Source organism: Malaclemys terrapin, chromosome 11 (genome assembly GCF_027887155.1).
Source record: "Malaclemys terrapin pileata isolate rMalTer1 chromosome 11, rMalTer1.hap1, whole genome shotgun sequence".
Classification (NCBI taxonomy): Eukaryota; Metazoa; Chordata; order Testudines; family Emydidae; genus Malaclemys; species Malaclemys terrapin.
Genome location: NC_071515.1, coordinates 25,252,017 through 25,265,295, shown reverse-complemented (window position 1 = coordinate 25,265,295; position 13,279 = coordinate 25,252,017). Strand labels below are relative to the sequence as shown.

Here is a 13,279-nt window from a genome sequence, read left to right as displayed (position 1 = left end):
GTTGTAAGCAAGACATGAGAAGTAATTCTTCTGCTCTACTCTGTGCTGATTAGGCCTCAACTGGAGTATCATGTCCAGTTCTGGGCGCCACATCTCAGGAAAGATGTGGACAAATTGGAGAAAGCCCAGAGAAGAGCAACAAAAATGATTAAATGTCTAGAAAACATGACCTATGAGGGAAGGTTGAAAAAATTGGGTTTGTTTTAGTCTGGAAAAGAGAAGATTGAGAGGGGACATAATTTTCAAGTACATGTTACAAGGAGGAGGGAGAAAATTGGTCTTCTTAACCTCTGAGGATAGGACAAGAAGCAATGGGCTTAAATTGCAGCAAGGGAGGTTTAGATTGGACATTAGGAAAAACTTCTTAACTGTCAGGCAATTTATTCCAGTGCTTAACCACCCTAGGGAGGTTGTGGAATCTCCATCATTGGAGATTTTTAAGAGCAGGTTAGACAAACACCTGTCAGGGATGGTCTATAATCCTGAGTCCTGCCATGAGCACAGGGGACTGGACTAGAGGACCGCTCAAGGTCCCTTCCAGTTCTATGATTCTATGAATCCAAGAGCAACAGCAGAAAATTTAATCTAAAATGACAGTATCCCACCATTACAACACCATTGGCACACAGACTTCTCTTTAATCCTTTAGACTTCTTTTAATACCTAGACCCTGTAATACCAAGGTAGTAAGAAAATTATCTTAACACTAAACGATAAAAGTTATTGTATATAAGGTGTTACATAACAAAAATGGCAACATTCTTATCAACCATTACAGAAAGTGGGCTATTACCTATTTCTGACATGGCAGAAATATAGAATTGGCTCCAATAAATAACGGACAATATTTCTTGTTAGAACTAGCATAAAAATTATAAAAACGGCTTGAATTCTTTAGCAGGGGACCATTTACTTTTATTACGTTGGAAGCCAGTTTTTCAAGTGTAACTTTCAGCAATTTCTCTGACAATCTATAATAATCTATTGGGGATTTAAGAACAACAATCACCAGGATCTTAAACATTGGAAGAAAAGTGCCTATTTTCCCAAAGATTTATGCCTATTAAAATATCATGCTATCACATCATAAGCCATTGTCAATAAAATATACCTTTGCAGCTTTCGATCCTCTGTAGAAGAGTAGACATTGAAACAATTTAGTGAATTCTGGTCACTTTCCAAGGGGAGATTCCAGGGCATTGTCCTTTGTTAATTTCATTTATCATAGCCTTGGTTTCAAATGTGTTTCTTTTGCAAAACCTGAGGCAGAATGTTGCAGAGTCTTTACTTTCTCTGTTGCTGAAATGTTGTTCCTTTTAAGATATGTTATTTTCCAGAACACAGGGCAATTAATGTAAGATGATGAAAGTGTCATTAAGATGCTCTAAAAGTTTAAACCTACCGGCCAGGATTTAGAACAATTCATATATGAGAACTAATCTTTTTTTAAAAATTAGACCAAAATACTTTCAGATGCATACAGAAAAAGTTAATTTCCAAAGTTATTTGTAAGAAGATTTATTTTGGATTAAGTGATTTCATGATGGAACAAGGTTTTAAACAAAATAGAGATCAGTATGAAAATAAAATAAATTGTATACAGTAAAACTCTTTCCCTCAACACATTTTTGAATAATAAGAAATACAACACAAGGTAGATAATTATATAAATCTGCAAGCAGCCAAGCATTTAAGTACATTCCTCAAGTACAGGCACTATGTAATGCCATCCATGTAACATACTCAGTTAGCTGCATTATCTGCTCTTTCTGCCTTGAAGCAAGGTGACACATAGCTGATGCAATGTGAAATGGAAAAAGAGACATACATCATCCTAACTCTTGAAGTATATTCCCCCACTCCCCTCCTCCCTCATTTTGTCTCTTACGAAAGACACACACTAAACCCAGATGAAACAAACTGGCTTGTAGAAAGGTAGAAAAAATTGGTATTGCATTCGATACACATTCTTCTGGACACTCTCAACTTAAAAAAGCATCGAAAGGCTTAAAAAATATACCATGTGCCCTACTTAAAATTTAGAATCTGTGCTTTTTACAGTGCCTGAAATTTTTAAAACAAAGAACTAGTATAAAATTAGATCTGGTAACACTTTGTCAAAAGTAAGGGAGCTGCATGTATATATACCTGTTTGGTTCTGGATGCCTGCATCCCCATTATAAAAACTTATAATCCAATGTGCTTTCAAACATACTAACAGCTCACATTTAATTAGTTTTGGTTAAGAAAGAGCAAGCAACGTACAACATGTTGTGGTTCCAGTGTTTCTCACAGCACACACTGGTAACTGTACTCCCTCCTGCCCCCCCGCCCCCCCCCCCGCATTCTCCAAAGTTTTCCCTTTTCTCCCCACACCACCTTTTGCAGTTAGCAATGTTCAGCCAGTTACACTGAAGATACCCATACATATAGCACAGTAATTGCTGATCCAAGTTCATGGATACCCCCAATGTTACAGCATTTTGATGAGAAATGGAGTACAAAGATACAGTATCTTTCTATGATTATTTACATACTAACAATACCATTGTGGTTCCCAGTCCCATCTGTGATGCTGATAATAAAAAAAAAACAGCAGTCTCCTGAATATTGAAGACTAACTGCAAAATAACGTCCTTCTATGTAGAACCATGACAGTCAAATAACCTGTACTTTTTCTGTATGAAGTTCTGACCAGCTTGACTAGCTTGTTGAAGAGAGAACTTTCAGGGAGTTTTTGTTCTTTTTATAGCAAACTTTTTCCAATTGTCTTTTTAGATCACAATGGCCAAATCCCCAAATCCTTACTAAGTCCTTACTCAGCAAGCCTCATACTGACATCAGTGGAGTGTTACAGGGGTCAAGGGTCCATGCAACTGAGCCTGATCCAAGGCCCACTGAAGTCAATGGGAATCTTCTTATTCACTTCAGAGGGCTTTAGGTCAATCCCCTGGAGAGAAATTTCACAGGAGGCCCAGGTTAGCAGAAAGTCCTCATGGGAGTTTCATGGTTCTTGTGCTGCAACCAAAATGTCCCCCATCCCATCCCAAAATACATATAAACAAATAAAATCCATCACATGGAGTTTCCTAAATAAATACCGATTAATAACTGCGTTAGAACTTTAAGATTCAGACCATCATATCTAAAATGTAAGTTAGTATCTGGAACAATGGCTTAAACAGCTTCTTATCCAATACTATTTCAGTTGCAAATATATCCAGTAATAAGCATAACAGTTATTACTTGTAAACTAAAATAAAAACCTATGCACCACCCTATATACAACCCTCCATTATCTTGATAACAGTTTAACTATTAAATAAATAAATAAATAATAATTTAAAAAAAAATAGATGTGTAAGTTAGACTTCTGAAACTCCAGGTCAGACTATGAAGACTTTTAATATTTCTTTGCTAAAATAAGTCTTACAAGTGCAGGAAATATTAATTAACTTCTTTATAGATTTATGGTACTTTTCCATTTATGTGTATTATTTGGTGTGGATTTTCAAGCAAATGCCTCACTTCACAATGCAGGGTTTCCTTTTGGTATTAGTAACTGCCTGTGCACTGCACAGCATACTCCCCAACACGATTCACAAAAGTCAATGTCATCTCTTCCTCTCCACTTTTTGTTCCTGCCCTTTCAGTTTTGTCTTCCCTCAGTAGCATTGCTCCACGGCCGCTGTTGTGTTGTTCAGCTCCCACTGCATTTTTCATGTCATGCCCACTGTGTGTGATTATCATACATTATGGTAACAGCTGCTCAGCAGCTACAATTACATTCCTGAACTGGCATGACTCAAGAGGCATCAGTAGTTACTTCTCTTTTAATTTTTTTTTTTAAAATATCCAGCTTCGGGCCCCAATGGGAAACCAGGAAATCAGCAGCCAACAGTACAATCAAATCCAATGTCTCAGGCAAAATTTTCATATTGTACCAGTCACATCTGTACAGTTGGAGAACATGATACTGTCCTAATATACCTACCTACCTATTTAAAGTAGAATTTTCACGATGCAAGGTAAAGATGCTTAACTGCTGACTCAGTAGAATGTGCCAACACTTGATTATACCACCAAACAGGAAATGGAAACATGGGAGGAGTGCTAGAATCCCAAGCTGTCCTTCTAGAAGAGCCACCTTTAAGTACTTTATGGGCAATGTACTCCATCTATGGAAGGAAATATTTTGGCTGTAATCATATATATCACACCTTCCCCAGAAATCTCGATCAGTATTAACCTATGCCCTGGTAAGGGGCTTTCACTGATCTCTTAGCCGCAACGCTTGGAGGTGAGAAAATAAATTAAGTACGTGCAAACATGCCCACAGGGCTGTCCTGGGGGTGGGGGTGGGGTGCAGAGCCTGGGGCAGAAGTGACAAATCTATCACTTACGGGACTGACCTGTCACTTCTGGGACCGACTGCGCTGGCCAATCGCACCGGGGCCCGGAGCGGTTGCCCCGATTCGCTGTACCCAAGGGACAGTTCTGCGTGCAAAAAACCTGTTAACTTCAAGAAACTAAATTAAAAAAACATTTAGCTACTTGGATTAGTGGAGCTAGACTTGTAGCAAAGGAGACGTGTTTAATTCCTGAGGAAAAAGTGCAGCAAGCCATAATCTTAGCTTCACTATCCCAACTCTGACACTAAAGTATCATGGATGATTGGTTGCTCTTGCTTGTTGATTGTAGGTTGGGTGCGGCGATAGTCCAAATCATATGCAACTCAAGTGGGAGAAGAGGGTTGCTGGGAGGCTGCCCAAAATAAGGAAGTGAATGAAAGCACAAAGAGCTCCACTTTGACTAGTCCCCATTTTAAGAGTCTTGTAGTCCCATAGATTTTAAATTAGAAGTTCCCAGTGGAGAACTCTGGTAAATTAGTGGCATAATATGGCTCTTAGTTATTATTTATGGGGAGGTAAGGACTTTTTAGTTGTGGATGAATGAGAAATTCCTGTCTGTACAAAGAAAAAACCCACCATATACTGAACATTGAAGCAGCACTTCCATTAGAAACCTTTTTATTAAAAAAAGTTTTAGGGGGTGATAATTGAAAGAAACAAAGCTTGGATGCATTTTGCCTTCATCATAATATCAAACAATTTCTTAGAATATTTTTCAGTGGATATTCTGTGATGTGCTCTAATTACATTTGGTAATTAAAGAAAGTTAAAATTGCCAATGTATTGATTCAACATGGGGCTAATTCACTGTTACAGTAACTTTTTGCAAATAATTTCAGAAGGTGTTTTATTACATTTTACAAATGTACAGATATATTACACAATATCTGTATTCCAAAGGATCCTTTACAATGTGTTGCCATCTTTAAACTGCAGCCAGACTGTGTAGTCAAGGGGAGTTTTCCTGAGTACTGATGAAGAGTCATATGATGTCACTGATTTTGAAGCAGATCTTCCCAATGAAATTAATCATGAGTTCAGTTAAAAACACACAGGGTATATCATGGCCTTGGCAAAAGCCTGTTAGGATGGCATCCCTGATTTTTTAAAGGGACACAGCCAGGCAGGTTAGACTCAAATTAGGTTTCTTTAAAATAAAATATGTAAAAAAAAATTAGAAATATTTTCATAAAATTATAAAAAAAATTCACTAAGCTAGTGCATGAGAATAGAAAGTGCAATTGACCAGAAACTGACCATAAGCAACACCAAACTGACCACTCTATTTGCATTGTGCATGTTGAAAAATATGCAAAAAGTAAAACAAAAATTGCAAAGTGTATTTAATTTTATATGCTTAGTTTTAACAATCTAAACGATTACTAGTAACTGAAAAAGATATTTTTAAATATAGCTCTGAATCTGACAGTATCCATTTAAATAATATATATATTTTTAAAATGCCTATGTAATCTGTATTTATTTTTCTAAGAGACAAGAGCAATTTCAAATCAGCCTTTGTAGTCTGTATTTTATGTTAAAAATATTTAACCAAAGGACTAGAATAGTTCTAAAACAGCCATTGTAGTCACATTTTAAAGGCCTTTCATTTGCAATCTGTTAACAAGGCATCATTGAAAATTTCTGCCACTGCCCCTTGGATTACCCAACAATGGCTGGTCACTTGGGAAAATTTTAAAAATCAGGTGTCAGTAATCATTTTGAAATTTTGTTTGGGGTGGAGAGGTGCTGGAGGAGGAAATAGAAAATTCATTTTTGGGTGATGGAGTGGGATTTAATTAAAAACAGGTCCTACCTTGTAAAATTGATGTTAAGACAGATGTCTATTATCTCTTCAAAGCAGATATTACTTAATGCTTAATTCCCATTAGTGTTACTAGGAGCAAATTTTCCTCTTTCCCCAAATCAATGGCAAGATAGATAAATATGAGCAACAGTTCTAAAAACTACCGTAATTCAATACAAACAAATGTAAACCTTTAAACATTATTTAAACTGCTTTGTATTACAGTATGGAAATATCAAATTATAAAGACTAGTCAAACACAGTTAATATAGATTTACCATTTATGCGTAAATTCTCTCAATCCAGAACACTGTCTCTGCAAACATCTCAATGACTATCTTCAAACAACACTGTAGAGATTCATTAATACTGCAGAGATGTCATGGCATCTGCAATTAAACACTGCAGAGATTACTTTAGCAACCACATGATACCAGTCTTAACACTGAAGCCATTTTGGACTTCTAGAAGCACTGAAAAAGCATAGCAAACCACAACATTTTTAACATTTCTGTAATCTAAAAACAAACCAACCACCAGTTCAATGTTCTCTGCCAGTTTCCATCATGCCAGACACTTTCTTTTAGATGCTCTGCCAGAGTGCTACTGTCGGATTTTCAACTTCCTTTGAAGATTATATATTACGTACAGTAGAACCTCATAGTTACGAATACCAGAACTACAAAGTAACAGTCAGCCACACATCTCATTTGGAACCGGAAGTACACAATCAGGCAGCAGCAGAGACCAAAAAAAGGCAAATACAGTACAGTGTTAAACATAAACCATTAAAAAAGCAGCATTTTTCTTCTGCATAGTAAAGTTTCAAAGCTGCATTGTCAATGTTCAGTTGTAAACTTTTGAAAGAACCACAACATTTTGTTCAGTTATGAACATTTCAGAGTTATGAACAACCTCCGTTCCCAAGATGTTCGTAACTCTGAGGTTCTACTGTATATTCACTATATACTGTAAGACCTGGGGTGAACAACTTTACCGTGAGGCTTATGTGTTGCATAGCTGGCTCTGAGCACTGAGATGATTTCACCGACTATCTCTGAATGATATTAACACCTTTATTTATGGTATGTCCCTGGTCCACAACATGGATAACGAAAACAATTTATTTAACTATTAAAAGTTATTTTTTTTTATTGTGAAAGTGTAACAAAGATTAACTGGGAAAAGAAATCTCTGCTTCCATTTTGCAGAGTGAAGGTTATGTTACAAAGAAATTTATTTTGGGCTGAGAGATTCCTTTAAAAAATTAATATACAATCTGTTGCTGAGGGTATTGCTTATCATAACAGAAGCTCTCTCATGAGTTGAGTGGTCGAGAAAACTGCTATAATAAAGTAAAAGGTTCTGACATACATACCTTGAATAAGAGACTACATATGACATAATAGGCATCTGTGCCTCTGATAGTTGGGATGTGTTCATTAATTAGATGCTATTTCAACATATTTGGCAGAGACAATGATTAAGTTCACTAGAGCTGTGCAAATCACATCCCACCTTCCCATTAGGAGAAGCCGTGCTTCAGGGCACCCAAGGTTGTGATTTACCCCAGAAGAAGACAAGAGACCCCTTTCCCTGGCAGTTCTGCCACGGGAAGAAGTCTACCTGCACCACTTGCTTTCTGTGTAGTGCTGGCTGGCTCAGAGTTCCCTGTCAGAGCAGGGGACGGGGCTGTAGGTGCCTTAAATCTGCTGCTGTGAACCCCAAGTGGGCTTTCCACCATATAAGGATACTGGAGATTATGTTGGCCCAAGTCAGTATCATGCAGTGGCTGAATGGGGCCCATTAATTCATTCTGCTCTGCTAGACTATTCGGTTTCCTCCCCAGAAGGAAAGCTCCTTATCAGCCAAGTAAGATCTTCTAAATGATATTGATTTAAGGCAGGGATTTTCAAACTTTCTCCCCATCCACAACCCCCACACCAGTCATCGTCGCTTGTTATGAGTTCAACCCCCCACAATCCTTGTATTCACACCCTGCAATCTTCTGGAGGAACCCAGGGCTGGCTTTCGTGGGATGGGGTGTTGAATGGGCTCTGGTGCTGATGGGTGACTGCTGCTGCTGGTGGGGTAATGGGTGTGTGGGGCTGTTAATGCTTCTATGCTCCTTCCCTTCCACTCCCTTTTTCAGGGAAGCATTTCTTAAAATACAGCAAGAAGCTAGCTGAGGGCTGTGAGCAGAAGGGGCTGCAGCATCAAGGCAGCCAGCTCCCCATCACCTTCAGATGGCACTTTTAGAGTCCAGTGTAGTACAGGCAAGACAGGAGGAGGGAACAGAACTTCTCCCCTCCCCTTAGCTTGCTTCGCCTGGATCTTAGTGGTCGCTGGGTTTTGTCTTTTTGCTGAGACCTGCCACCCTTGGTGATCCTGCTGGAGATCTGCAGAGTCCTGGATGTTCACCGACTGATGAAAAGGGCGGAATACAGAACAAAAGTAAGTAGTACATCTCATTTTTTAAATAAAAGATGACAAGTGCATTTATTACTTTTGGTTTGTACAAAAGCATAGCTTAAATGCAGCCTGATATAAACTTTTGTGTCAAATATTTAACTCTTAATTCCAATGAGTTTCTGGATTGATGTTTGTAGATCTGTTCTCCTGCAAGGATCTCTTTTTAGGGAAAAGATACTGTAATATTACAAGAGCCAAATTCTGTGGTTCTTAGCCCATCAAAAGTTTCATTTGGCTCTAAGTGACTGGAGTGTCAGATACTTAATGAATTTGATCACATGAAACATGAGCCATGCTGAAATGACCTGCTCACAAGTAAATTTATCTACTGTGTATCAGTTCTTTGATACAACACATGCATTAGCAAACCCTGGACCATTAACGTGATATCTTAGCAAACACTGATAAACTTGGATGTAAAAATAGAATAATACAGTTTGACTTTTCTTTGCCACTTAGTACAAGCCAGGAGCAGTTTAAGAAAACTTGTGTGATTCCAAGATGTCATTGTTTTAGGGAGGAACCCATTATTTGTAAAGTCAAAAGATATTTTCATTTTATTTTTGACAGTGGGGTTTCCTCAATTATCTGAATACAGGCATTATTTCCTATATCGTTTGGGGAATGCGGGGGGGGGGGGGGGGAAGAGGGATCTGAAGCAACTTAAATTTACCCAGCACCCCGCTCCTACCACCACAACAGCATCTACTTTCTTATTGTGAGGGTGAAAAAGTAGTCTTTGCTGACAGCAGCTTTATTGCCGTTCCAATGTTCACTTGAGTGGATGGGTGCTCCCATTGTTATGAATACAGAAAATAAGCATGTCACCTCACTGAGACCCCTATTCAACGAGAGTCCCCAGAGTGGGAATCCTGAGGTTACTCCCAAACTTAGTTCTTCCACAAAGCAGGTCTTGAAATGCTCGAGTGCCATCAAAAGGAACACAAAGAGCTGTATTTCTGTTCTTGCCCTTCAACATCCAGTTGAAGTTTTCTGGAACTCTGGCACGATGTATGTAGTATTTCTTAATGGCTGTACAAATGCACAGATGCAAAACTAATCTAGGATTAAAGATAGTTATGAGGAATGGGTGCAAGTGATGCCTGTGCACTTTGGCAAAATTAAGCATAATTAAATTGGTGGATTCATGCAGTTTTTGATATACCATTGAAAAGGACTCCATTTTAATTAACATTGATAAGAAAAATACTCATCAGTGAAAATGCAATTAGAAAGACATTACGAACAGTTTATAGCTTGGAGGTGTTCACTGATAAGGGAGAGTGGAATCATTACTATTAAAGGTTCATCCTCTTAAGTGTCACAAATGGTTTCCCCAATAAGCTAGTGTGTTTCACGGTGCTGTACAAATAATAGTTGCTGGGAAAATATGAAACATCTGTATTACACTCAATCCCTTAAAGGTTATTTGATGGATGAAAAATTAACCAAATGCATTTAAAATAAATGCATATTACAATATCACATGTAGTGATTTTTACAAAATTATTACTTATGTGCACAGTCCTGATATCTATAGACATGGCACTGTGAAGAAAGTTCGGTTCTTAAGAAGTTATTTTCTAGATACTTGTAAGAGTGATGCAGTTTGCGGTCAGTCTGATCATAATGTCCCTTCAACTTTGGTACATTCAGTGCAAAATATTTTTGGGAATTTCTTACTCATATAAAAATAAAAGGCATTTTTTCCTTGAGAGTGCTTAAAGAATAAAACACTAGCACAATGTCTGTTAATGCATGAAAAGTGAAATGAACAGAAATAGCATTTAGTATGCTAGTTTCTTATTTACACTCTGAGGAACTTAACATAATGAACCTATAAAAATAAAGAGAAGTCACTGTGTAAGTTTTTTTTCCTGATATGCTGTGGTAAATTGATACTTATTTTTTAAAACAGTTTCCATGCAGTATAAAGCATAAAATCAGTCATTATTAAGTTCTCCTTATAATAGCTCATCATTTGCCATACACGCGCCACTTGCATATACATTTTCACAAACCTCCTTATTGCAAGCCATTGTTGTGACATCCCTTGCTACTGATTTTCCTTCAAATTCACTTCTGCCCCAGGAAGCTGAAATCTATGATGCACACCATGCAGGGACTCGTAGTCTTAGGTATAGCAAGTAATGGATATTCTGTTATAGTATATGGCATAAAGTAACATATTTTTAGGAAACTTTTTTTTTTAAATAAAGAATTCCATAGTTTGATTTTAGCTAATTTAGGGGTGGGCTAAACGATTTCACATTTTGACTTGAACTTTACATTCAAGGACTTTGGTGAAATCCAGTTTCAAGATACTTATCAGATTTTGCAGTAGCCACCTTGCTGATCATGCATGGTCACATCTTTTGCTTGGGCCATAACAAACATGGCAGTCAAGAAAAACTGTTTATTGCAAGACTGTTAGTTTTCCCTGCACTCCAGGCGCACTCCAGTATTACCGTAGAGTACTCCGCCACTATCACAATGCTTGTAACTGCTTCCGAAGCAAGATTTACTCATTGATGGAAATCTCATTATTTGAATTGCATTGTAAAACAATTTTCCTCTAAGAATCCAATACAAATGTTCATTCATTCTTGAGAGGACAGATCCACAAACGTCCAAAGAGCTGGGCACTGTGGTTTGCGTATCACTCAAGTCCAAAGGTACTTGTCTCTTCAACTGCTGTCAACAGTTTCTCACAGAGCATGGAGAATGATGGGTAAGGGGGAAGGTCAAGACGATTGAAACATGTATGAGCCCTGCAAAAAACAAAAAAAGTGACAAATAAGCAAAGGTTATTTAGAAATTCAAATGAAAGTAACTGAAAATTCAGGTGCACTAGAAGGTCCTTTCAAATAACCATGCTTTGTGAAATGATATTGTGTTACTGAAGACTGTTATTTTCAAGTTAAAAAAGAATTGTCAAGGATACTTTGATACCGTAATGTGGATCACAAGTAGTAGCCTAAATTTTGCCTGTAAAATGTGCACACACAAAATGTGTAATTTAGGGGCACAATTGAGGCAGTCTGTTTTGAAAACTTGGCTTAAAATACATACTTTTAAAATTAGTATTTTCTATTAAAAAATAGTGATATTTGAATGCTAGGTCTGTAATCATGAGCAGGTTATTTCTGAAGAATGAATGCACATAAATTAGATAAAGTTAGTGAAATACTAGAAAATACGCGTAGGGAACAGTCCTACTGACAGGAGATAGACTAGTTAGCAAATTAGGTCTTTTCCATTGATAATTTCTCTGGGCCAGAGCCTCAGCTGGTGTAAATCAGGGTAGCTTCCTTGAAGTCAGTTCAGGTATGTTGATTTACACCAACCGAGGATCTGATCTTGGCAATCTATTACAGAGAAATATATTTAGTAGTTAAATGAATGTATGTATATAATTCTCAAACGCACTCTAGCTTTCTTGACAGGACAGGGATATATTTCTCCCCTCGATTTCTATAATCTGCCTATCACAATCTCTATGCACATTGTGAAAAGGTCCTAGAGACCCCATCTTCTGACTAGAGGAAGGACCAGAGTTGCCTGAGTTTGATATAGAGATTTATTGAGTAGCAGGGTAATTCCATCCTGCTCCCACTGAAATAAATGGCACAGCTCCAAGTGACTAATGCAAGTAGAATCTTTTGGGAGAGGGGCTCTGAGATGAAAGTGCCAAGGATTTTTCATTTCCTCTTCTTCTTTGAAAGCTGACTAACCCTTTAGACCTTTGCTTTGGAAGATAAAAGTCCTTCGGTCTTTGGGTTTGGCCCTTAAAGGGGCAGGACTTTCTTTACATTTACTTTTTCCTTTTGCAATCACACCACACTGTTGTTTAAACCTGTTCCCGTTGGCAAGTAGAAACCTTTTCTGCAGTGGCCTGCCTGTCAGCGCTTGAACAGCAAACATTTAAAAAACATGCAGCATAATAAATTTAAGTGTATAATGTCAGGAACTCTCCCCCCACCAATTACTGAGACTCCCTATTCAACATACCCCGTTCAGCTGTATTCAGAATGGCTACACTGGATTTACAGTGAGCCCTCTCAAAACAAGAAGGTGCCCAGCCCGCAGATGAACAAATCTAGGGACCATCATCTTAAGTGCCAATCAGATCCTAACTACCAGGTTGGAACATGAAGAGAAGAGGTGAGTCACTCTAGCTTGTTTATAAACACAGAAGCTAAGAGTTCATTACAATTCCTCAGCGAAGGTGAAACACTGAATTAGCAAACAGCATTGTAGTGTCATAAAAATACCAGGCTTTGGGAAACACACAGTATGCAGGGCCAGATTATCATTATAAACATCAGACCAAACTTTGGGTGTACTGCTGTGGTAGAAAAAATATTGTATTTTGCTCCATCCAATTATTGTAGACTTAACAGAACTCTGTCAGAATAAGAATATTTTTCAGCAGGTAGAGTTAACACCCCATGGGGCTGCTCGCTTTCCCCCTTCCTCTCTCCCAATCCACTAGAGGGATCAACCCTTGCCTTCCTGGAAAGGGAGCAGATCAGCAGAATCTGTGGACCTCTCTTCTCTTCCCAGAACATTGTGGAAAGCTATCTGT

The 13,279-nt window shown here is 38.0% G+C and overlaps 1 protein-coding gene across 4 annotated transcripts in view; it reads right to left on the bottom strand.

Moving 5' to 3' along the window:
- Nucleotides 1-5,059: 5,059 nt before the first annotated feature.
- The window catches only part of HECW2 (HECT, C2 and WW domain containing E3 ubiquitin protein ligase 2), a 256,868-nt gene continuing 248,648 nt past the window's right edge, over nt 5,060-13,279 (bottom strand). For all 4 annotated transcript variants that reach the window (XM_054044395.1, XM_054044394.1, XM_054044396.1 and 1 more), the window contains one exon: nt 5,060-11,462. In XM_054044395.1, the coding sequence (XP_053900370.1) occupies nt 11,351-11,462 (112 nt within the window). In that variant the 3' untranslated portion in view covers nt 5,060-11,350. The remainder of the gene's footprint in view (nt 11,463-13,279) is intronic.